This window comes from Aptenodytes patagonicus, chromosome 1 (assembly GCF_965638725.1).
Source record: "Aptenodytes patagonicus chromosome 1, bAptPat1.pri.cur, whole genome shotgun sequence".
NCBI lineage: Eukaryota > Metazoa > Chordata > Aves > Sphenisciformes > Spheniscidae > Aptenodytes > Aptenodytes patagonicus.
The window spans coordinates 102,867,690-102,894,678 of NC_134949.1; the positions used below are offsets into that span (position 1 = coordinate 102,867,690).

General features: G+C 38.4%; 1 protein-coding gene across 5 annotated transcripts in view; it reads left to right on the forward strand.

Annotated features, from left to right (window-relative positions):
• The window catches only part of EPHA6 (EPH receptor A6), a 526,124-nt gene extending 499,783 nt beyond the window's left edge, over window positions 1-26,341 (forward strand). For all 5 annotated transcript variants that reach the window (XM_076350956.1, XM_076350973.1, XM_076350963.1 and 2 more), the window contains 4 exons: window positions 1,403-1,552; window positions 10,921-11,114; window positions 13,489-13,638; window positions 15,624-26,341. In XM_076350956.1, the coding sequence (XP_076207071.1) occupies window positions 1,403-1,552; window positions 10,921-11,114; window positions 13,489-13,638; window positions 15,624-15,738 (609 nt within the window). In that variant the 3' untranslated portion in view covers window positions 15,739-26,341. The remainder of the gene's footprint in view (window positions 1-1,402; window positions 1,553-10,920; window positions 11,115-13,488; window positions 13,639-15,623) is intronic.
• The last annotated feature ends 648 nt before the right edge of the window (window positions 26,342-26,989 follow it).

Below are 26,989 nucleotides of genomic sequence, written 5' to 3' on the forward strand. Positions count from 1 at the left end.
TAAAGTATTACCTTTACCTTACTACTGCTAAAATCAGTAGGTGGTTTCCCCCTGATTTCAACCACAACTGAGCAAGCAAAGGCTTTAAAAAAGCAGCTGCAAAAAATGTAACATCATACAAAGGACAGCTTAATTATCATACAACATAAATGTTAACCATACATTTTTCATCAGCAGGTGAGGCTCAGTGATGAGAGGTTAGCTTACTGGCACATCACCACAGACTTTTTGGTAGAACAAGCATCATCTCAATCAGTTGAAGTCAGGCCTCAACAACTTGCAGACAATTTTTTATATATTCAAAGCAAATTAACTGAGATTTACATACTTGTTTTTAACTGTGGCTTCTCTTCAATTGCCAAATGGATGTTCTAGTTCATTTCTTCTTTTGTTGCTGTCAGAAATACAATTATAATGCCGAGCAGCATCTATTACTGCTTGTTGAAAGCAACTACTGCTAAGTGAGCTCAGCTCTACTGACTGCCTCCTTCTACCATCTAGTGGCACCTTCAGCATACTACTCTCTGTCTCTACTTATTTAAAGAGTTATATGGAGAATGATAATAAATGTATACTTTTGAAAAGAGAAATGTATCTGGAGAAGAAATACTTTGCTGTGAAAAGGGAAAACAGTTTTTATACATAAACTATTTATGGGAGAATAGACCAGGTTCAATGGTATACATTATTAATGTCAGAGAAAAATTCTGGATACTGTGGTCTTGTAAAGAGTATGTCAGGTTTGTTGATTGAATTCTTACAGATTTTTTTTTTTTTTTGTGGTAGCACTTGGACTTTAAGTTGAAAGCTGCAGAACGAAACTATTCAATATCCTAAGGAAACACCTATTAGAACACACTTGGTTTGCTACTTACCTGGATATTTAAAGGGCACAACAAAAATTTAAAGAGATTATCAAGAGTAAAGAATAATAGAAAGGCTATAGTTTCCTTTCTGCTTACATAATTTTATTAAGTGCTTTCAGTGCTCCATTTTGCAATAGATGTTTGTATTTCATTTAAGGAAAAAGAGATTAAATGTCAATGTACTAGGAATTTCAGGCTTGGGATGTTTTCAATCAAAAGGCATGTTCTGACTAATTATATCACTCTGAACAAACATGAAACATCTAAAATGCTTTCTGTTCTTTGAACTGAGATTTCTTTTTTCACAAAGTGCTGTTTTTGGTGAATTAGACTACAAATTAAACCAAATTTTTATCAAATTCTGAAAAAGATATATTTCTTCCTTTCCACTTGCAGCAAATTGACAAGGCAAATTCACAGAAGGCAGAAGGTAGAATCTCAGCATCCAGGATAACTTTTGTTTTCTTTTCTTTTCTTTTAAACATTTGCTGTTCTGTATTCTGGTCATATTGATAAGTTGTCAACGTATTTTCCAGGGTGGAAAAATCCCCATACGATGGACCGCTCCTGAAGCTATAGCTTACCGGAAGTTCTCTTCAGCAAGTGACGCGTGGAGCTATGGGATTGTAATGTGGGAGGTGATGTCCTATGGTGAGAGACCATACTGGGAGATGTCCAACCAGGATGTAAGTACTGCCGAGGACTAATCTGCTAGTTGTTGAAACGTTTCTTGAAAATGATTGCCACTTCCTGCCCTGTTTTGCTTTCTCATTCACTTTCTAGGCTGGAACCTCAGCTTATTTAAATCAGCATAACTCTATCAACTTCAGTGGGATAGTTAACTTATGAAACCTGAAGACCTAGCCCTCTCTAACTAAAACCTTGACTAGCTTCCTCCCATGGATTAAAGACATGTTACAAAGAGTCATAGCCAGCTTGCCAGGTTCTGATGCTGACTATATGTGGCTTTCACCCAAATCCCTGGGAATCTGCATCAGATATGCAAGTTGATGCAGTTCTCAGTCAAGCTATAAATCAAAACTTGAAGGAATACTGGAACTATTCCAATGATAAAGTTGGCCCATTATCTCCAGTACAGTCTGACAGTACCCTTCAATGGGCGTACATGGTTAAATTTTAAAAGAGTTAAGCTGCCATGAGAAATGTATTTGCCAATTCTCCTTTCTAAGAATTAAATGCATTCTGTTTTCCTCAAAACTATGTATAGGCTTAACCACAGTGTGGGACAATAGTCCTCCCTCATAACAAAGTTATGTTTTCCTCTGACTTTTTTTTGCAAAAGTTGTGGCCAAATAAGCCTTCCCAATTAAAAAAACACATTTGCTTCTAGCTTGTCCTAGAAAATGAAGCATGGGAAAGGGGGAATGCTTTCTTCTCCACAATTTAAATTTTCACTAATTCTCTTGTTTGATGGATCCCCATGACAACTCAAACTGGTATACTCAGTCTTCACACCAGCCATCAATCTCTATGTCAAAATGCAGAATATCAGCGAACCTATCTTAACCTCTCTCATATATGTGCATAGAATACCTCTGCATTGGTTCTGAAAAGTTGACAAGACTTTTCCCAGATGGCTGTTTTTATATTGTTGCTAAGTTATTCAGCTGTTCAAGTCTGGTTGCTTGTTAAGGCTGATCAGTCATTTGGGGATAAGGATCTGAGAGAGCTTTTCATTAAAAAAACATCATTTCAGAGTGTTTCAGGAAGAAAAGAAAAAAAAACAAAAACAACCAAAACCACCCAAAACAGAAAAGAATAGCGGAACTAATAAAGCCTTATTTCCTATAGATTTGTACTCTACAGTCTCAGCAGTACTATAATCCTACTTCTCTCCAGCATTTCTCTTGTGAGTTTAGCCTTTGGAATTAGACCACCTCTTCTGTACATCATTCTCCCCTGACAATGCCTACAGCCTCCATCCCTGCTCCACACGTCTACCTGCCAGCAGCCCAGCTCCCCGCTGTGCTCCTTAATTAACACCAGGTATGGGATGATACATGCTGTGCCTGGTTTTGAGCTATGCTTCTGTTGATTGACCAGGCAGTGGGGGCTGGTTGCCCATCTGAAGAGAACAAGCAACCACTGAGCTGAGATAGACCTTTTCTTTTCAGTGGAGACATTATTTTGGTACTATCTGAACTATAAACACATCATGGATCTACTGTGAAATAAGCAGATAAGCCCAGTAGGCTCAATTCTGTTTCTCACAGCTAGCAATCTGTTGGCATTTGAGATGCTCTAGAGTGATGAAGATGTCCACATGGGGCTGACACAGGACATGCAGGAGACCTGGGTCCTTCTGGAGCAACAGCTGAAGGCCAGACAGGATACTCTAGGGAGTCTAAAATTAGACACCTAAGCTTAGACAACTGAATTAAGGCTATTTTTTCCCCAGGGCACAGTGTGAAATCATCTGTGTATAGATTTCTCATATATTTAGGTATGTCCTACAACCAACTTTATGCCTCTGCCCAGCTGCTGATTCTTACACAACTTGTTTAATTTGATTGAAGTGGGCCAATGGGTTCAAAGTTAATAAAAGAGAATGAACAAGCAGACTCCGAACAACAGTATGAGCATCGCAGCCTCAGCACCTTGCCCAAACTGAGAGCCACTTATCAGCTCCTGAACTGCCACAGATTACAAACACCAATTTAAGGCAAACTGCCATTGTTTTCCTTAAAAAAGCCACATTGTAAGATGTGGTGTTTTAGGAGCTGATTTCTAAGGAGTTGGGACATCACTTCAGCCTTGCAATAGCAGAGGGTGCTATTCTTGAGCTAATCTGTTCAGAAGCAAAGCTGAACACAGCCATGGCAGTATCGGCCTGTTCATCATTAGTATGCTGTTGCAAAACCTGATTACTCTGCATTGCATGGAATGCACTTTGTATCAAAATGCATGTATAGCCTCAAATTTTCTGCCTTCCCAAACTAATAGATGCAATGGTTAATTTCACTGTGAGACGCCTTTTAATGGGAGATTGTACAGAACAAGAAACTGGGAAAAAGGTACTAGCAAATCACAGAATCACTCAACAGCTGAGGTTAAGGGACCTTTCAAGATTGCCTAGTCCACCCCGCCCAGCTCAAGCAAGGTCAGCTAAAGCAGTTTGCTCAGGGCCGTCTCCGATCAGGTTTTGAGCATCTCCAAGGATGGAGACTCTACAAGCTCTCTGGGCAACCTGTGCCAGTGCTCAGTCACGTGCACAATAGAAAAGTGTTTTCTTACGTTTTGATGGAATTTCATGATTTTCAGTTTGTGCCCCATTGGGGCACAAACTTGTCCATTCAACGCTCCCCGAGTAGTAGGTAAAACGTCCACGTGTACCTTGACAAGCAAGGCCCACTGGGCAGTTACTTTTTCCCTTCCATCCCCATTAGCACTGCCTGGCGGAGGGACTGCACTGTCATAAACGCAGAACTGGCTCACAGTCCTTTCTGCTGTTGCCCCTGTCAGTTGCCACTGGCACATCCTCTGAGCGTATCGTGGGCAGTACTCTTTTGCCTGGTTTTCCTCACCATGTAATTGGTATTTCATTTCTGCCTTCCCTCTGCAGCACCCCATTCATGGTTGGTTTTTTTAGAGATTAAAGAAGCCCATGAAGCCAGAGATACTTCTGAACAAAGTCGGCCCTACCATGGTGCCTGGCTTCTGTGCAGTGCCAGTGCTTCCAACTGCAATGTCACCTCTCCGTAACTCTGCCTCTGCCCCTCATCTTGCCAATCTGCTTATCTAGCTGCAGGTGATGGGCAGCTGGTAGTGACTGCAGCTTAAGGAGGTGGGGGGAAGAAGATGCTTTTTTGCTGTATCATCGTGTCCCACTGTCATGCAATCTTGTGCTACAACATGGGGAATTTCAGTCTCTATTCCAGTTGTGAGTGATTTCATCTGGTGTTGGGTCAACACTCTATGAAGAACCCAACTGCTATCATCTCTTTTACTTCTCCTGTAATCATAATCCTTCTCCTCACACCGGCTCCATTACCAGCCCACCTCCTGACTCTCCCACTGCTGTTACCGCTAACTGGGAATGGGGGGAGAGAGAGACTTCCTATCAAGTCCGTTTGGCCCCACTATTCACCTCCTGGGAAGAGGGTTTGAATGACTGGTAGGACCCTCACATAGAGTCCAAGACGCCAGGTGAGAGTAGTGCACAACACACACCTTCATTCCAGCTGCCTCTCCCTTTCTTTGAGGTGGCTTCAGCTGTCCTCTTCACCTCTATCAGACCCTACGACGGATCTATTCAAGGCTACGCCAGCAGCGAGAATTCATAAAGTGACCCCTCCGTTTAGAGTATATTAAATATTCTGCTACAGCATGAAGATAGCAACATTTATTTACTCCTACATCCAAAACAGAAGTATCTGTTAATACAAAATAATGATGCGGGCCCTATGGATGCTGCTTATGCTAATGATGCTGACTCCTGGGGGCTTTCCCTGCAGTTCAGCAACACACAGCACAAAGGACTCCCTTTCTCTGGAGCCCTACCCACAGGCTTTCAGTACTGAAATGTTAACAGTGAGCACCTGTGACCTTCTAAATACATTTAGTGACTCTAAATGTCATTGGGAAATTTTAAGTTATTAGACATACTGTAAAGCTTCCTTTGCTGGATATTGGGACATATGTTTTAGTACAATAAATTACCCTGAATTCACATGAGCTTATTTCGCAGAAATAATAGACTCTCCCAAAGGTCAGTGATACTGTACATATGGCAGGGAAAGTAACAGAGAGGGGCATGCACTAAACAGATTCATAAAAGACATTATGCAAACAACTGTTGATAAGGTCTTACATAAGTATAGTCAGAGGTTCTGCTACAACAAAATGTCTGGCAACATTAACGTTACAACACTTACTGTGTTTTGATCACGGCAAAACTCTTCTCTAGTTAGCAATAAAATATTTATTGAATCGGGTGGGGTTTTGTAAAGTACCAAAAGTTTTCCAAGCATAAACTCCACAGAGCCATTTTTTCACATTCCATTTGACAAATTGCTTTTCTAGTGAAACAACTTTGGGAAATTAATTCACTTTTTTAGACCACGGCTAAGTAAGTGATGTTTTGAGTGGCTGCCAGTTAAATGTTCATTTCTTGCATGCATGACATAGAAGCCAATGATATGCCGACCCCTACCAAAAGGGAGGCAATGCTAGGAGAGGTGAGTTCAGCGCTGTCTGATGTGGTGCCTATTTGCCATGTGAACACATCTTCAGTCAAATGAGCAGTAGGGCTGACTAAGTCTACCGAGGGTCTCTTGTCCAGCCCCTCAGTCACGGAAATCAAAGCACAAGGAGCCAGCACAGGTAGCACAGAGTCCGAGCTGATGCGAAGAGAAGTGTTAAACTGATACCTGTCACCTAAATAAACCCAGTCTGATTTTCAGACACGACAACTATTTGTAAGTACCCATCAGGTCAGTGCAAGCCAGAGAGACCCAACACTTCTGCAAATCCAGCGTCCTCTATTTATATTCCTAAGCAGGGATTTGGAAGCTGAACTTTAGGCAACTGAGTTTGAAAATGTCTCTCATAAATTTTTTAATACTGTACGTGATATAATTTAGAGTCTTAAAAATGCTATTAACTTTGAGAAATGTTCTTGTTTAAGTAAATAACCATTTTATTATTGTGGTAAGTCACTTCAGACCTGTGTTGGTGCTGATTAATGCACTTCTTAGATGCGTGGCAGGCACCAGAGGTGTCCATTAATTAGGGCTGCTGCACAGTCTGTCATGTCTTATCGCTTAATTAATAAATATTAGCTGAGATATTGAACTTTCCAAGGAAACTAGTGTACTGATGAACAGATTATACCAAGAGCCTGGCTTGCTAATGCTTATGTGAGGAAAGGAAGATTTATATTCCATGCATTTGGTCTGTAGAACAGCTGTGAGTGAAGTCTACTGGGACACCTGTTAGAGGCCACTTTATAAATTAGTGCATGTTGCAGAACTACATTTTAAAAAAAAAAAAAAAAGAATATTTAATGGATTGTAATCAATATGCAAGAAAACTACTGTAGCAAACACAATAAAAGTCCTTGCACTTATGAAAGTTTCTTGTAATAGCAAAAATAACTTACCCTAATACAGTTCTTTCAACCCATACATATCAAAACACTTGGCAGGCACCTGGGACTGGCTCCATACCACAAGGCATGAGCAGCTGCCTCTCCCTCCTGGTAGATTTTTCAGATGTCAGCAGGACACAGGGACAACATCCCTCTGTACTTTCTTCTGTCTCAGTCTCATTAAAAAGTCTGTCAGTTAACTTTCAAAAGCAAAAATCTATGTTACTGTTAATAATGAAACTATCAGAAGATTACAGCTTAATTTTCAGATGCCATTTTTGCCAATATCAAATTATTTTGAAACTAAACATGCATAAATTTTATGTAGAAGTCCATAAAATATTTTCACATAATTTTGGTATCATAATTAATATTTAATAGTAACTCTGTCTTCAACCTTTACAGCTATGTCTAACATCAAACAAAAATGATAAAATATATTTAACAGGCTCCAGTGTTTAATATCATCTGCGTACAAAAATATATAAAAAGAATGGTCCCCTTTATAGACATAAAAGCCTAAGCATTAAAAAGCATGGAAATAATTAGCTATGTTAACTGTAAAAAATACCCCCTTTCCCTTAGAGTTTATATTCTCACCTGCCAAAAAGCATTACCTGTAAAAATACACCCTGCCCATTTTACTCACCCTAATACTGACCCGCAAGACCTTCTAATGAGTTTTAAACATAGTCATCGCTGAAAAGAAACCTACAGCCTCTTTCTCAGTGTTTGATGGCAGCACAGAATATTTGCATGTTTTCTTCCTTTTGATACCCATCAAGCGTTCGTCACAAAACCAGAACTAGAGAGCAGTAATCAGCCTTTTTGTTAGCAGACTCAGGGCTTCATGTGAATAGAAACTAAGTTAACGTTCCTATTCTTTCAGGTTGAAATAGATGGGACATTGATTTGCCAATGTGGAAAGAGTTACGCTGGTTGCTAGAGCTGTTGCTATATCCTTCTTGTAGATATAGACGTTTAGACCCTTTCACGATTAATGTGGTGCTTCTCCAACCTTTAAACCAGCAAGGAAAAAGGCATTTAAAAAATGTTAACATGTATAATCTTTACATGCTATATATATAATTTTATATTACCAAGAAAAATCTAATACTTCTTCCCTTTTAGGTATATGGATATCCAATTTCTCTGTTCAGAGAGAGGTGCTGTGCAAGTAGCAAAGCAGAGCTAAAATAAATAAATAAATAAATAAGGAACTAAAAAGCTCTAATTCTTCCTTTGAGGCTTGATTCCCCTTGCAGTATTAGACACTTATCACATCTTTACTCTTGCTTCTTAGACTCTAAAAATAATACTTGCTTCACAAGGGATACTAATGAGGCAATATTTGCAGTTTATTTTTAAAATGTGCTGGTATTAATGAGAAATTATAATTATCCCAGTACCAGCTGGCATTTCTCTTCATGAAATGTTCCTTCTGAACAAGAGAGGAAACAAAATGCACTGTAACTTCTTTTCCAAATATATGGTAAAATAGAGCGTGTCAGAGAAAATATACTATCTGGAAAATTGTGGTTGCTTTTGTTTTTTTCCTGAATAATTTATTTCAGAAAAACCTCATCAGCTCTCTATTGTTGTGTTAAGCAAGTGCTATATGTCTCATAAAAGTAGAGAAGCTTTCCCTTAGCCTTAAAAACAAAATACATTTCAGAAAGTCATCATTTGCAACAGGTACAGTTAAATGTAAAGACTATGATATTTGCATTTCTGGGCTGCTAAAGATTGCCTCTTCAGTGACAAGTATCAACTAAGCTATACCCCTCACTGTAACAAGTGCCTGTGTTTTATGAAGCCATTTTGGACAGACTGCTTGAGATACATGAGTTTTGACGGTTTTGTGAATAAAATTTCATGCACGTGGGGTTGAATTTCACCCATCCCGAGCCTGTAACAGGAGCAATCTGGGGGGCGTATTCATCGTTAGCAGGCAAGGCTTCGGAGGAAATATTTCTCTGGCAATCTGATGGTATTTTTTCCTACAGCAGCCATTTCGGCAGCCTGGATTTTGGACCATTGAAGTAAATCCCAGGGAGATAAACAAGTAGCCAGAAAGGCAGGTGGAAGGATTATCATATTGGCATATCATTTACTGCTAGATATCACCTCTGTATGTGCGTGGCCAGTCCTGTCTGCACGTATGTGCTCTGTCAATACTCACAGGTGCATAAAATTCAGAGATCTCTATGGCAAGTAATGCTGCCTTTGGTGTAGCCTGTAATTCCCAGTGCTGTTGCCGATGGGTCTGAAACTTAGCCCGTGCAAATCCAATTCCCTGCCGCGTTGCAAACACTTGTTTTTCATGCATAGGTGTTTCTGCCAGGATACAAGAGGGCTATACACTATAGGACCAAGTCACCTCATTTTATAAAACTCAGACACCCAGCTGTGTGCAGCTACAAGAGTCTTGTTCCATTTTCTACCATGCCATGAAGGGGAACTAAGGTCCTAATGTAGCTTCATTACTCTTGTTTATTTGCATAATGCTTGCAGCATAAGCATTAGGCATTGCTAAACAGAGCCAACAACATTAATTCAGAATTCAAAAAGAGAACGAGGATATATTCCAGGATAATAAGATTGAATATATTGAAGCTACAGCTAGTGCTGTAAAACATTGATTTGCTGTAAACAGTTTAATGTACTCCCTTCCAGCTGCATTAATATGTCTGCAGCATGTACATACATCTGTGTGAAAATGATAAATGTCTCCTTAAAGCAGAGTGGGTATAAATGCAGTAGGTATGTTTCTCGTAAGTGCACTGTGTTATTATAAATATTGTGTACAATCATTTGTACTTTAGAGAACATTTAGCATTGGTTGGATTTTATGTTTTAAGGGTTATGTGTGTGTGGTAGGGTTGGTCTTTTTCCTAGCTTTGTTTTTGATCAACCACTTACTGTCTTTCCATTCTTTTATATACAAGAAATCCTGACTATGTCATTTCTATCATCATCCCCACTGCTACCACCACTCACTGCAGAACCTAGTAACCTTTCCTCTTGTTTTTTAAATCTTACATAGAATGAATCCAGCCAGCTTTTCATGGACCTTACCTACTTTTGGTACCTCCTACTACGCAGGGCTGCTAATGTCCTTTTCAGACGATGTTTTTTGTTATCAGTGTTACTAAAAACAAGCCTCCCTTCAAATCTGATCAAATGTAATTTTTCATACACGTGATTTATCTGTGACATCAGGTCTGTTTCTTTCCAAATCCTGACCAAACACGTTTTCCACATCTGCTGAATCTGAAAGTTTTACTCACTTTAGGGAATACAGTAACACCATAATTTTATTAACTTTTGTTTAGTCATAAACAGCTTGGACATCCAGGTTTCTGAGAGAGGCTGTACAAAATAATGTTGTGCTTTGCTGTGACTTGTGTGTGGGACATTGCCTGAATTAATCATACTCTAACGATCAGCAGAAACATATTATCACCAAGTAAATTTGCCAGGTGCTGCAATGTGCATTTGTAGTGCTTGATTGTATCGTGGCATTGCCACACGCTAAGACTTTGTCAGGATGCAAATATTAGAGCATCCCAGTATGCAGTGGCCATACGAGGTTAGTTTGTGGCCCTGTGACCCCATTCAGCACAACATCAACCTGAAATGGATGAAAAAGATAGTGATACTGGTTAGTTCTTCCTTCTTCCCCTCCCTTCTTGGCTGTTTGAAGAGGATGGCCGGAGAGCCTAAAAAAGTGCCTACTGTGTTTCATATGCCTACAAAATACTGCTCATCTCCTCTGGTCGCATTCCTGCCAGTCCTGATCCCCTGAGTGAAGCCCCAGCAATGCATAAAGTGAGGGTGGCTGTGCCATTAATTGTTATCACTGGTTTCTAATTGTCAGCTTTACACTGTCCTTTCAGCATTCAACTCTAATGCCCAGTAATCCTATGCATTGTATTTCTTTAGGTTATACTGTCTATTGAAGAAGGCTACAGGCTTCCAGCTCCCATGGGCTGCCCAGCTTCTCTTCACCAACTAATGCTTCACTGCTGGCAAAAGGAGAGGAACCACCGTCCAAAATTTAGTGACATTGTCAGCTTCCTAGACAAACTGATCCGCAATCCGAGCACCCTTCATACCCTAGTGGAAGACGTACTTGTGTAAGACTCTGTTCGGTACTTTTTTCTTGTATAACGCATGGTGGCTATCATTAGATGTTTTAGGGCATTAAGTAAGGGTGGGGGAGAGCAGCAGAGTTCTGAATTCACGTTATGAGGGTTCAAATAACTTTGAGCCCCTTTTAAGGTTTGCTTTATTGTTAATACACCATTGTATAAGGACTTTTTTCTCAAGCCATGCAGATTATATTAAGCATTTTTCTTTTTTTTTTGTCTGAGATCTGTTTGTGCACTGTCTATCCTTAATCTTTGTGAATCTCTCTGTTCTTTTTTTTTTTTTGTGCTTCTCCTGTGTGCTTGTTTTCTCTTTGTAATCTTTTTCTCTATTCAACAGCCTGTCTCTCCATCTGACAGTGCTCAAGCAATTTCTGAACTGCCTTGGAGTAATTTTCTGCAGAAAGTAGTTGTGTCTTAGCTTGCTAAATCTTTATTTAGCTGCAGAAGAACAGCAACAGTGACCAAATAAGAGATTATGCTATTACCATTCCACAACAAATTCTTGATGGTGTTGCCTGAAGTTTTTTCCATTAATAATATTACAGAAATGAATGCAGCCACAGGAGAAGCAAGGTTGTGGTGGAAGAATTTATCAATTTTTGTAGGCTTACTGATCCAAGGTGTCCCTGTATATCAGTGAAAGTCCAACTGGCCTCACTCTCTTCATTAGCTGAAATTCACCTTAAGATAAAGGTGCTTTCATGGAGACTCCCCTGGGTTTATAAGGGGTTCTCAATGCCTGGGTGGATCTTTCTGAGAACCTCAATGGGTTAAGAGGTTTTTTCGTATGGTTTGGAGAAGGGCTGAGCAACAGGGCAAAGACTAAGGCTGGTATCTTGATGTGGGAAAGGCTGAATAGAGAGGTTACTAGGAAAACGTACAGTTAGGGCTACAGCCATTTCCTCTACCACAAACTAGTGGGACTTGTTGGATTTAATGCCCGTGCACTAGAGTTAGTGGCCTCTATGTGTATGTGCATATAAATATATATATGTGACTTGCTACTTGTACCTGGGTCACTTCATTTAGCATCAGAGTAATGCATTTTTATCTATTCTTATTTTAAAACATTACTTAAGATCTAAAAACTTATGCCTGTTTTCTTGCAGCCAAGCTCTTATTGAGCTCACCTGCTTGGGAAAGTCTTTCCATTCATTTGGGAATGCTTAATGCAGTCAATCTGAATTATTATTGTGTTACTGTTAACTTACGAGGTCAGCAGTTATTCTATAGAATCGTACAATCATAGAGTAATTCAGGTTGGAAGGGACCTTGGTAGGTCTCTAATTGAGGTTTGTACTTCACAGTGTTCTCCTGTCCTTCAGTTTCTCTCTCTGTCATTTTGACAATATGAATGAAAATCAGTGTGTTTAATGTATTTGAATATGTGTGGTTGAAACTCGGTATGTTAAGATACTAGGGTGTGTTGCTTCCTACATTCTACATAAGTCACATTCCATCAGTTAATGTTGGCTGGCTTTTGCTGTCTAAATTTTCATTTTAAACAAATTATATCCTTCTCCTAAAGGCTATCATAAAGCTTTTACAAACAGCAGTGTGCTTTTTCTGCATTCTGTTCCTAGTTTCTCTACACAAAATGTACAAAGTCAATGGAAGTTGTGAGCCCTCGCCAGCATGGTACACAATGGAAGACTGGAAATATATGCCCCGAAATTGGAATCTTTTTTTTTCCCACCTTTCTGTTTCAGTTGTGATAATATTAGGGAAAAGAATTGAAACAGAAATGTGACTAAGCTCCTTCATTTTTATTTGCTACTCTATATAATTCTATGTAAAAGCAAAGATATAAATTTTTATTCTTTTTGCTTCTTTTAGGGTTAGTTTTAGGTTTTGAACACTGTAATCAAAGCATTCCCATTGCATAACGGTATGGCAATAAGGAGCCATTTGGGGGTTTTTTGTAGATAAATGTAAAAATCATCTCACAGTGTTTTAATATTTTTAAATTGTATCTCATGTTAAATTTTGTTTGTCCTCTACTTTGACTACTGTATTTACAAATTATTATCATCCTGAACACATAAAATCTGTAAAGAAATGCTCTATGGGAACAAAAATAAGAGCAGTGGGAGAGGTCTGTTCCTCAGTTTGTTACTCAGTTTGTTACTGAGCTGCAGTGCTTTAAAAAATGTATTGTTAAAGTAGTGCAATTTGGCAGACTGACATGATTTGTAAGTTTTAGACAATGGGTTAAAGAGATCCACAGTTAAGATCAGACCTTTACAGCTCAGGCTCCTCTCTCATTCCTTCTGCCTTTTCATAAAAACAGTGTCTACCAGAGTAAATCGAGTGTCGTATTTTGTAGTGCTTTGGTAACCTCTGCATTTTGTTTTTACAGAATGCCAGATTCACCTGGTGAAGTTCCAGAATATCCTTTGTTTGTTTCAGTCAGTGACTGGCTGGACTCCATAAAAATGGGTCAGTATAAAAATAACTTCATGGCAGCAGGTTTCACAACTTTGGATATGGTTTCAAGAATGAGTATTGAGTAAGTATGTAATCTATTATCCCTACAGTGACTAATCAATCTGAATTTCTTTGGATGCTGCAGTGACATAATTATTGTGATGTATGGAACAGTGCTTTCATTTCCTTTCCTACCTAAGCTAATAAAAGACAAATACAGTTTTTTACCAAAAAGATGCAGGAGAAAGATGTGATTAAGAGACCCAGAACTGACCATTTCATTCTGTGACCATACCAAACACTGCCAAAGGTCAGGCAGAGAACATCCTTAAATGTTTCTTGAGGAATCAGTTTTGATCTAGACCACTGAAATCAGTGGCAAAAATCTTCTCTTACTTTGCTGTGAAAATCATCAAGCCCATGTCAGTCCTCATGTGGAAGTTGTTCCATGCCTTGCTGCCCTTCTTCAACCATCTCCGACTCCCCTCTATCATTTTTAAAATTAAAACACTGCACCCATTATATAAGGGTTTGGGCATACTATGGATTAATATGGTAGCATAATGATACAATCTACTTTGTTCTCTATTCCCTTCCCATTAATTCCTAATCTTTTATTTGATGCTGAGACTATCTGTATTAATAATGGTAATGGTCAGTTACGTCTCAGTAATTTGGCCAGTGGCCAGTCTTTCAGTGCTCTTTTATACCCAAATCATCATTAGACTCTACAGACCTCTGGCAGGCTTCTTGTACTCCAGTGAGCTTGCAAAAAGATTTATTATGAGTTTTATTATCAGGTGTCTTTTTCTGGTTTTTCCTCAAGTTCTTTTTTAGCTTGCCTTACTGTGCTTTTACAGATAATCTTCCTAAGGTTATCATCCTTTCTACTTTCTTTCTTTAGATACCACTTCAGCTTTTTGCAAGATTCCTTCTTTCTTCAAATAACCTCTGTTACCCTAGGCCTGCTGTCTTCTTTCTCAATTTTATCAGGCCTTCCTTGATAAGTGCTATGCATTGTTCCTGCATTTCTAATACCACTCCCCCCTGTAAAGGTTTATTCTTTTACCTGAGTCTTTCTAGCTTCTAAGATGCTCAATATTTTTGCATAGTCCCTGCTGACCTTAAGTGTTGTGTATCATCCCCCACGTGGATGTTAAGCCCAAGTACATAATAGTTTCTGCTATCCAGTGGCTCTTCATCTGGAGGATACAGAGCCAGGTATCTTGAACTGCAAAGCTGAAACTCCTAATGGTCACACCTCATCCCATGAGCTCCTTTACTAGCTATATCGTGAAACAAATTTTGAGGGTATCTAAACAGGCGATGTCTATGCTGTGTCCCAGGGTGGGATTTGCACCATTGACAGGGCATATCTGAAGCCTCCTGCCTTCGCCACCTCTGTGATCTTTCTCAGCATACTGCAGTTGGTGATGTTTAGAGAACAACGAAACTAGGGGATTGTGCTGGACACTGCGGGCGGTTGACTTCATTCCTGCCAAAGAGTCAGGCTCTGTGGGTGAGCTACACCCTCTGGGGTGCAGGTCTAGATGAGATGACAGGAAATCGGGAGGGAAATCTGGGTCAAGCTGGAAGATTCACTGCTATTCTGATCTTTAGACTACCTTTCACCACCATTTACCAAATCATCAGAAGCACAGCCTCTGTTATTTCAGCCTCAGGATTCCAAAATAAAGTGTATCAGCCCTGTTCCTTTGCAAGTGTAAGTGGGAAACATTTGCTACAATTTGCCACATTACCAAAAATGGGCTGTTAGAACCCACCTCTTAGGTTCTTCCTCAAGATTTTGAAAAATTGCTTGACCATTAGTATCACAACAGAGACCAGTGCTCTAACTACAAGATTATTTTTTTTCTTAAATGGCTGTCTTTAAATAAATTTGTAATTGATGGGTGCAGAAAACTTGAACATTTGCAGCATTCTTATATGTCCCAGTCAGGAAAGTAAACTGTCCTGAAGGAGAGCAATTCATCATATATTTATAGACTTTTGTGTGCAAGAGGCTTTACTATACTTGCATCCAAGATGAAACTTTTTATCTTGCAGTGACATTAGAAGAATTGGAGTTGTACTCATTGGACACCAGAGACGAATAGTCAGCAGTTTACAAACTTTGCGGTTACATATGATGCACATACAGGAGAAAGGATTTCATGTATGAAAGTACTGGAATCAACTGTGTTTTGTGCCTCAGCATTTCTAAAATGGAAAAATATTCTCATTCTTCCCTTCTGCTCTTCCCAACTTCAAGAACTGCAGTCTCCTGTTCAGATTATAAAAGTACTTCTATGTTAATGCTTCCAAACTGGAATTTTTATTCACACTGCATAGCTCCTCCGCCAGTTATCTGCCGATAAAATCCTGGCCTACTGCAAGACTCTCGCTACACATTGATGAATAACTCAGCATGGATGTGTAACTTTGTATAACAGTATTTGGGAAACTTTCATGAACTTACTTGAAAGTAGTAATCTATTTGGCCTGGTGTGGCTTCTTTATCTATGTATTTAGAGTTTGCTGGTAGATCAAAAGTATTTGACTTCTTTCATGTTCTGTGACCATGTAACTTCCAATACCAAATGTGCAATCAAGAAGTTCAACATAAGTATTTATTTTATCTCTTAATTAAATCCAAATGTATGGGTCTTATCGTTATATTACTTTATAATAGTTTAAATGCTGGTAAGCCGGTGCCTCAAAACATTAGTATTGTTTGCAGAAATGACTGATGATTTTATGTAGCAAGTTTTCATTGTGTGAATAATTGGGAGGATAGTGAGAGAAATCTGTTTGAAATCTTAAGGTCCTTGATTTTTAATTACTTTAGCACTCGACACTTTTTATGCTTTAAATTTTAGTTTAGCTTGGAAAACTTGTTCATTCTTGGGATTCTTCACTACCCTAGACCTTCTTTTTTTTTTTTTTTTTTTAATACTCAGCATTTGCTTCTACTACGTGGCAAATATTCACTGGAAAACTGATTGTAACGTTTCCATAACCATGTGTAAAGCATGGTTATCAGCTATACCGTGGCCACATAGACTTCAGAAAGCTTTCTGTTCCAAAAATGCAGGCCTCCGCTGCTTGAACTGAGCATAATTTCCACCAGCGGTAGTAGACCTTAGAGGGCCAGCCGTCAGTGGGGTGGTGTGCTTATTCCCATGGGAGCAGGCCGGCCATATCATCCTCCAGTTGAGGGCAGTGGCACAGCCACCAACTAATGCTGGAAGTTACACACTGCGGTATTCAGTTATCTTGTACATAGGCAGAAAAGGAGATGTAGGACAGCAGTGTAATAATATGTTGCCTTGAGTCTACTTCTAACTGCTTTTAGAAGTAAAAAGCGGACTCTGCTGAAATGGAGCTCTGGTTACGACGGGCTAGATCTTCATTTAAGTACAGCTATCTAAATGACATCGAAGACAATTACCTTTAGAACTCTTCAATAGCCATATTTACATGCAAGAAAATGGCTGCAAAGGCCTAACATAATATTTGTACCTCTCTAAGACTTACAGCGTTCATGTTTTATTCAGACAACTTACACAGACGTGCTGGGCTACATTTCCAAACTTTTGCATGGGATATGCGCTACTGGGAACAGGGGAACGAGCGCATGTCTGCATGCTGTAGAAGTCACGCGCAGATCTACATGCATGTCACACGTAAACTGGGTGCAGACGCTTTTGTTGATTTACACATAGTTTGGAGGACATTTTTGAGTTACATGGCATTCCAATATACTCAAGCATTACAACTCTTCTGTTAAAATGTGCATTTGGGTAATTAGTATAATATATGTGTATATCAAAAGGAATTAACTACTTTATGTAATCATAATGATACTTACTGCTTAATTTACAACTTGTAAATCAAAATATATTTCCTAACTCTTGGAAAAGGCTGCCATTGTATACCGGTGGCAAAGAAGGAAAATCAGAAAGCAACTCAGAAAAGATTATGCTTCCAACCAGTTCACAGAGTAAGACACGCTAGGCCTGATTCACTGTTGTCACTTTATGTTGGAATAACTGCATTAATTTAAGTGGGATAACAGTAGTGCACTAAGTAAATTTTCCTTTCTTTCATTAAAAAAAAGAAACAGATTTAACTGAGGAACAAGTTTTCTAAAGATTGGGATTCACCGGTGTTCTACAATGATGAGTAAACTTGATGAGTTTGTTTAAAGAAGAGCAGCTCCAGTCCTACTCTAGCTACAACAGTAATTTTGTCAGCACGAGTAGTCCCGCTGAACTCAGTAGGACTGTACAAGCACATGCGTTTCACGGGATCACAGGCCTTTAGTGGGAAAAAAACATTTGTTCTTTTCTGTGACTGTCACTTGAAAAATTCTGCCCCGATTCTACATCTGAATAATTTTTCGGTAAAGGTTCTCTTATGGAAAGAAAATCATACCTACCTGAAGCCTTTTTAAAAATACTATAATCACAGTGTAATTTAAAAGTTGATTGACCTTTATCATTTTGTTATCCATTTTGCCTGTCATTGCTTCCGTGGCCAACAACGTGACATCTGTGGAAGAAGCCTCTCTCACAATTAAATACATTACTGAGGAGGTATGAGTCTGTTATTTGTTAATGGGGTTTCAAAATTACTCATAACTAATCCAAACCATGTATGTGCACTTTTAAATTCTCCTTTGTACATTTATTCATTCCTGGTAGTGTGGATGCAGAGCGGTATGTTACATACACACAACCTGGATACATTTCATGGAAATTAATTTCCAAATTTATCACACTACTGAAAATATATTTTCAATAGAAAAAATGTAACAATATTAAAACATTTATTAATCAGATATATTTTTTTATATAAACAAGAGTTTGGGTAACCGGAAAGGAAAGAACAAGGGACTCTTTGGGTGAGGACATTTATTAAAAACATTGTAAATCCAGGATTTTGTGGGTTTATACAGCTTTTGTTGTTGTTGTTGTGGTGCAGTATGACACTTTTATAATAGTTATCTTGATCAAATTTACATTTTCCCCATTTTGGAAACATTTTATTTGCTCTTGCTCCAATTCCGAGCCTGCTCAGGGGGTGGGGGGGCGTGTCCTAATTTTTTCATTTAAAAACAAACAAAAAACCAACGGGTGTCATTTTTTAAATGTGAGATTAATTCTGTGCAGGCCACAAATGTATATGTGAAATTAGAGTAACTTTTTTGTTACAGGGGATACTTTCTTCAGGTGAAAATTAGCTCTATTTAGTTATCCTGCATATTGCAGTGTGCAGTTAGAGTTTAAATTTAAGCAAATCTAGTAGGCTATTTTTGAGAATCTGGCCCACATTGCAGAGTGCTTCTTGACTAGAAGTACTCATTGAAAGTTCACAAAATAAAGTGTGCATGATATGCAAGCCAAAAAAAAAAAAAGGCAATAAAATGTGGACATAGGGAAATAGTTCTAAGTTATTTACAAGTAATAGCCATGTGTAGGTTTTTCTCATAGATCTGATTGTCGCTAATCTAGAATAAAATCCCTCCATCTGTACTGTTACCACTACTCGTGTATCACTTAAGCCTCCAAAACATAGCTTTAAGTGAGGGCCTTGACTGCTGAGCAGGACCAGGTTAGTGTCTCTTGGTCGGCAAGTGCACTGCCCAGCTGTCCATCATGTGCCAACCACAGTGCTTCCAAAGTTGACTGACGAGCAACTTGGATGTCCATGCAGCCAAGTGGGGTGGTCATCTAACATGGAAACCATATCAGTCATCCTTACTCAAGCTATTCCCACTGGTCAGTCAGAGCCCTGAGACCTATTGGGAGGAATTCTTCTCACCCAGTTTTGGAGGTCTGCATTTGAGCTAGTCATCCGAGGTTCCCTTTTAATCGATGAAGAGAAGTGGGCCCTTGTAGGATGTGAGTCATCTGACAAATGTAATTATTTACTTCTGGGTTAGATGAATTGTGCCAAAGAAGCACCTGTTTCTCTGCATTCAAAGAGATTAAAATGACTAGCTCATATCCAAGCATCTGTGTTTGATCGGATGAATCTCATGCATTGATTGTATCCAGTCCTTATGCTGAACCTGTGAAAAAGAGAGGATCTCTTTTTCCATAATGCTGGTGTTAAAATTGAACAAGTAACAGCAGAAGGTTTAGTAGATTTTGTTCATGAGGTGTTTGCACATTGGAATTACTGAGAAGCAATGGGACTCCGTGAGGTGAAAGGAAGAGAATTGAGCTATGTAATTTAAACTTTTCTTAAACAAAAGTTACCCTTTTTGTTTGCCATGAATGTAAATTAAGGGTCTGTCCAATAAAAGCTTAGACACATGCTATGCTTTAAGATATCAGCCAAGACTTTTCAGCATAAGGCAATCCTTTAATTGTAAATAGTGCATTCAACAATAATTTCAACTAAATTAGTTCCTCTGGACAAAGCATTCTGTGTCCAAAATTGTATTAGGTATTAGCTGGATTATTCTGACATGGAACTCCTAGACTGTAGTACTTTGATTTTTCTGTAATTTAAGACTGACTATCCATTTTCCATTTTTTATATGATGAGCCTAATACTGGGCTTCATTCATTTCTTTTTCAATGCAGATTCATACAGGATCAAAAGGTGGGTCATAAGTAATGTACAGACACCCTTTATTCAGATGCAGTAGAGATTTACTACGTGGAATAGCTGGGACTGTGGAAGTGCCTAGTATGACTGTATTAACCACATTAATTTCCATGTTTGAATGACCCCATGGGACCATATCAGCCACCAAGGTAAAGCAGCACAGAACATACTTTAACTTGTGTTGAAGACAGTTGCTAAATTTCAGCTGGTCCCATTGCAAACCAAAGCATGTATTTAGCTGTTTTAACTCATCTGATGGAATGGTTCTATGGGACATGTTCTGGCAGCTGAGAATTTCTCTTATGAACACAGGATACCAGTAACTACCCCGTCATGGGCTCAGTCTATCTTGGAATATGTCCTGCAGAGAGTGGAAAGGAGGACTCACTTCTAATCCAGCTCAACACATCTTTTAGAATAACAAAAGTCAGAGTCATAATAAAAAGTCTGTCTTCCACAGCATCTTCTAGGAAAAGTATTAAAAACAGGGATACTTCACTTATGGCATTTGCACATGGTTGAAGAGCAGTGTATTCTGTTAAACAGTTTTCTCCCAGAATACCCTTGTTCACCAACTGTAACTGAGCTTTTCTGAATAAATGGCAAAGATAATCTTCCTTTTTTTTTCTTTTTATAATGGTACTATTATTTTGTGAGAGTGAGGGAAAGATGTGTTGGGCTGGGCTAACACTTAGTAGGACAGTGATCTTGAAATTTCCTGGAGAGACAAATGAATCAGCACTGAAAAGGAAAAAAATCCCTAAAGCCTACAATAAGGTGAAAAAGGAAGAACTGTCCATATTGTGCTAAGGAGCTCTAACAAAAAACAAAAGAGTTGCATAAGACAGTTTCATGCACTTAGAGCTCACAAGTACCTTCTACCATCATGTACTGTATTTAGTAGTGCACACTGCTCATCCATGAGTGCTATGGTTGTATATAGTTCCTCAGATTATGGACTAGGATATGTTGAGCACATTATGGATATCAAATATTTGTCTATATGTACATAAAGAATTGTAAATATAATGTGTATCATAATGTCTGAGATTTTTCAAACCTACAGAATTAATTACCTAACTCCCAACAACGTTAATGGGGTTGATCTGCTCCATTGGCTTTTAAAATTTTTAACGGCACGCACTGTATGTGTATAGTACTTCCCAAACTTCATTGGCTTGTTATCTGGAAATGGACAGCCTCTCTTTTCCTCCACAGGCAGAAAAAACATTTTCAAACTGGCTTACGGAAAGCTGCCTGGTCACCTGATGCTGACCCTTCTACTGCCACCACACCAAACCCCTTTCTACCGATTCTTTTCCGTACAACTAATTACTGCAGAAATCATCAGTGATCATAAAGGGGAAGCAAGGTGCTCATGAGCCAGCATCTCTAGTAAGATGTAGTCCATGCTATAAAAAGTTTGAGTCCCTCTGCTGAAGCCACCAAAGTTGTTTAAACAGTATATAAAATATTTTCTTTTAAATAGCCAGTTATAGACACTTATGAGGTTAAAATGAGGGAAATTTTCAAGGGAACATGAGTAAGGATGTACCAGCATATAGTATAAAAAGATGTGCTGAATTTTAGAAAGGAAAACCAACAAAAATGGTTGATGAAAAAACATGAGGTTAAAAACTGGATTAGTGTTAAAATATATTTCCACACTTTATATGTGAAATAACATAACGCCAGTTCAGTGAAATCTATTTGTGTGCATGTTTCTTTAAATATTCTACATGAGTATCTCTTACCTTTCTTTCCTGCAAGAGATTTCCCAAGTACATCTCTCTTCCAGAAAGGTTTAGCATATTATCTGATTTTTCATACCTGTGTAATTAAACTGGAATTAAAAATGCCAAATCATGACACTGAAGATATGGGGAAAAAAGATATTAAAAAGATCAGTCTCAAAATCATTGGAAGTTTTCACACCTGTTCTATTTTGTTCCTGTCCAAAATTTTGACCTATGTCTAAGCATCTGAGCACTTTGACTAGTAGGTAACTACGTGTGTGTCTCAGTAATAATGTATGTACTGTGCCATGCTCAGAAACTCCTGAATCTGTAAACAGTTACGTGTTTGTGTGGCTTAATTCATATAAGGAGGCTGATCAGAAATGGGACTATTTACATGAGTAGAGTTAAGCATAAAGGACTTGCAAATCCAAGTCCCTATAAAATATTTGTAAGGCAGCATTAGATCTTTTGTCATTTTTTTAATTTCAGTACCACATATGGTTTCCTTGCAGAGTCCAGTATATTCATTGATATTATCACAGAACCTCCTGCACAGATTGTTCTTGGTATGGGAGGAAGTATTGCTGGCTTTTTTCTTCATTTGGGAAATACCGCACGTTTTGGGGAATATTCATCCTAGCATGCACATCATCAAGCTTATTACAAATTTGTGAATAAACTGTAATATTATACTAATACTTCTCATTATTGACAATTCAGCAAAGAACTGCTAAGCAGCAGCATGTATGTTGAGCGGTAGATAAGCCAAAACCCTGGGACTGAAAAGTCACAAATCAAAGAGAAATCTAGCTCTCTGTGTTATGAACTGTGTGATGCCTGGGGCCTTGCCTGTATAGAAAGCAACCTAGGATGAACCTAGGATCTGGAAAATAGAAACTGGGGGAAATCTGCGCTGGAATCCAAATATTCATTTCTGGCTGTGAATGATGAAAAAGTGTCCATTGAAACACTCAAGGGAGTAATTTCATAGTATCATCACAGCGTAATGCTCTGAGGCTCCTCTACAGCAGTGATAGGCAAAAAGCTAGTTGCTGGTTTTCCAGGGTCCAGACTATGACAAAAACCTGGTAAAATTGTCATCATTTAGATTAGAACCTCCAGTAGACACAATTATATAACTGAAAGACTACTTGTTCTTCTTGTTGCGTATTGGCTTTTTTGAGAGGAACCTGAATAAACTAAGAGTACAGCTATCTGGTTAAGAGTGGCTTACAAACTGAATTTTCAGTTTTCTCTCATTCAGACTGAGCTCTACTTGAGAATGATTAAGAGGCAAAAAGGAAAACCAAAATAGGATTTTTTTTTGGAAGCTGAATGCTCTGAGCTGTATAACTTACCGTCACAGTCCCTTTATGTACAATAGGATTAGCTGAGAAAGACAAAGTGCAGCCAATGTTTCAAATCTGTAGATTATTTTAGTTACTAAATGCCAACTTTGGAAGTTCCATTTTTGTCTTGGGAAGGTTCTGCTCTAAAACACCCGGTATTTCCAAATCCTGCTGAAAGTTTTTAATAAACTTCTTGATGGAGTAATTCCTGGGACAATGATGTAACTGTGAGGAATTAAATGTTTTGGTGTCAATAGGCACAGTCTTGCTGTGACCAAAATTCATGAGAGTTTGTTACTGACTTCACTGGCAATGAGATGAAGCCCTATGTTATATATACATTATGTAGGCTGCAGCTCTCCAACCAAATTCTCCTTTCCTGCATCCCCCCACTGTCATGTTTGATTTGTTGTTAGAGAACCAGCACTTATTAGGATGCATGCTGTCTTGTCATTCAAATGTCTCACTAAAACTTCTTGCTAGTTTTAATTTCTCTGTTGAGAATTTCAGGTTGAGATGTAGGTTGGTCATCCAGGGCATGATCCAAAATCAGTTAAATCCATAAGAAGACATCAATAGATTGAAACAGGTTTTGGATCAAGAGTTTCTATAGATTTGCATGGAACGGCTGGCCTCATTTAATAGGGAGAAAGGGAGTGCACTGAGCATAAAAGACAATGCTACTACCTCAGGGATGTGATGAAATAGATTATGGTTACCTTCAACATGGTAGAGCTGAATTGCAAGGTACAAAAGGTGGTTGCTGCACTGTTGTTTTATCTGGAATGGGCTACCGTCTCTGAGTTTGGAATAAGTATTTAAAATGACCTACACATCTAGTAGAGTATCTAACAGAAATGTTTTGGGTTGTGGGGGGTTTTTTCCCTAGAAAATTCCGCAAACTCTTGGATTTAAATTCAGGATAAAACCACCATCCCCATCAAACAAACAGAACCTACAAAAAAATAGGATTGGTCTACCTTTTTTTTTTCCTAAACATATACCATTATGCAATATGATCTCCCCTTCATAATAGCAGTTCTAGCTGATCATTTGCCTCTTTGAACAAGTTGTTTCATACTCCTAGTACATTGCAGTGTAAGTTTTGAGATTTGCCAGTTAATGAAAGGCACAGTAGCAAATAAAATAACTAATGCCCTCCTAGTGGTTCTGTTTACTGGACTCTTTCGTTAATTCCCTATCTCAAGAAAACCATCCTACTCTAAAATTCCTAACACGTAAATGCATAAGCATTTTAAAGCTTATGGCCATGATTCCCTATCTGCCTATCCCCAAGAAACAGTTAGCTTTGAATTGGCAGCGTAGCATTTTTAATACCATTTCTTTTGCAGCAATTTCTTCTTCCAGCTTTTCTACATAAGGTAGAGAGGGCTATTTCAGATTAAAAGTGGGAAAAGTTGTTTCTTGGTTAACTCTGGTGAAGGAACTGGATTCAGTCAGTACTTCAGTATATGTTGTTCTTACCTACGCCTTGTGTCTGCTTCTGTTGAGGCCAATGTCAAAATTTTCTGATGTTATCAGTTACGTCACGCATGGTGATGCTGTGACTGAAAACCCAGAGACTAACAGAAAGGGCTTGTTCTTGTTTGGTGCGGTACAACTCCTGTTGACTTCGGTAACGACGACAGGTACTCTGCACTTCTCAGGATTGCATCTGCAGTTCAACAAGGAAAAAAAATCTTTAAAAGATCATGTGAAACCCTATTTACTGAAAGGCAATAGTTTATTTTCTAGCAAAGCAATCTTCATTGTTTTGTCATCAGTTTTTTTAAAAAAAAAACCCAAACCACTTTCTCTTACAGAAAAGATGCAAGAAAAGTATTTGACTACCTTCAAAAAATTAGCTTTGATTTTCTCTTGGAAGATAACGTGGTTGGTATGTTTTCTCAGGATAGCCTCTATTTCTGTGTGTTGGTTTTAAATGTATCTATCTGAATTAAAAGGGGTTTTAATCTCTGTCTCTTCTGTGAAATTAGATTGTACACAACTAAATATGACTGCTCTTCATAGTTTGCTGTTCTAGCATAGCCATAAAATGTATCAGTGTATGTGTATATATGAGTAACTATTTGATGACAGACACTTTAGATTATATATTTAAGCAGCCATGTCAAAACTTTAAAGGTAGATGGCTTCAAAAGTAATGGTATAATGATAATACTCACAAACTATTTTACAACAAACCGTGGCCTCAGCACAGCTCTCATACCCTTGCCAGTAGTCTGAAACCCACCTTTTCTTTAAAGACTCTAGATAACGTTTGTTTTGCCATTGCTTCTTTTCCTCTTACCAAGATGTATTTGAATAATGACAACTACCTATAACTCAGTCTTCACCATTCATCTCACAGAAAAGCAGCCTTGCTACTGTACCTCTAAGTTGTATCTTCATCGGTCTGAACTCGTGTAGCGTTGCACACAGCGAGCACGATCTACTCATTCTGAGAGGCTGAACATTTCACAGCTGGTATCGTTGGTTTCCCCCTGGGACTGCCTCACTGTTCAGAATGACTTTTCGTCACGTAATGTTTCTCCCATTCTACGTATTCCCACTGCATTTTTTCTTTCTGCCTTTTCGCCAGTTTATAACAGTATTGTAGGAATAGCCATGCAATAAAAAGCTTAATATACGGATTTGCAGTCCCAAGGGGAATTTACATTAGAAGTGAAGTTATTATTTACTGAGAAGTGGTGTTATCTTTTTATTATTATTTTTATTATTCTGTTCCTATGATAATATGGCGTTCCATGTAAATTTTCATGTGCTGGCATGCCTACAAGTTAATAGTGTAATAGAATGCTCAGCTCTCAACATTAGGGTGTTTTTAAGGTGAATTGCATTACATATGCCATCTCTTTGCAGAAAGAATATGGGGTTTGGCAAAGCTACCTGCTGAGCAACATAATAAGATTTTTGTACAAAGTACAAGTTACTGATTATTATTGTATTTTATTTTTCTATTATTTCCTAAGAGGCATTATCAGGTCTTACAGATGGGGTAAGCCTGTTTATTAAGATATTTATTAGCAAATAAAAGTTACAGTACTGGTGGTTATTTTTGAGTTAATGGTGTTTGTTTTGCCTTAAGTTACTAATATAATGATACACAGTGAAGCCTGTCATACATGATCATGCAAAAAAAAAAAAACCAGCTGCTTAACACAGGGTGGTGTACTAATAAAGATGGACCGGCAATATGTTCTAACACTTGAGATGCTTCAGGGTGGTGGTGTTTTTTTTCAGCTAAAGAATGCTTAATCATAGTGGCCTCTTCTGTGCTTACCACTGAGCATTTATGCTCTGATAAACGCCTTGTCAAAATGCACATACAGTTAACAACATCAGGAAAAAATGGTACACATTAAAAGTTCCAAGCAGCAGCACCCTCTCCTTCTTGAGAAACACTGGCAATCTGAATTTAAAATAGATTTTAATGTGCTATTAAGATTCTGCAGTACTGTTCACCCTCCTTACGGTGGTTCACTGAGCCATGCAACTCATTCTCTAGTGTTTTTCAAAACTCTCACTGACAAATGCAGTTTTAAAATGGATCACATTATGTAAATAATGCCAGGGCAATACACAGTGATTCACAAAGAAGTGAATGCCATATAGAATAAGCAGACCCTACCTCAGAAAGTTTAAAATTATAATTAGCCTTTCATTTCATAACATCATATGCATGCAATACAAAACTGAACAG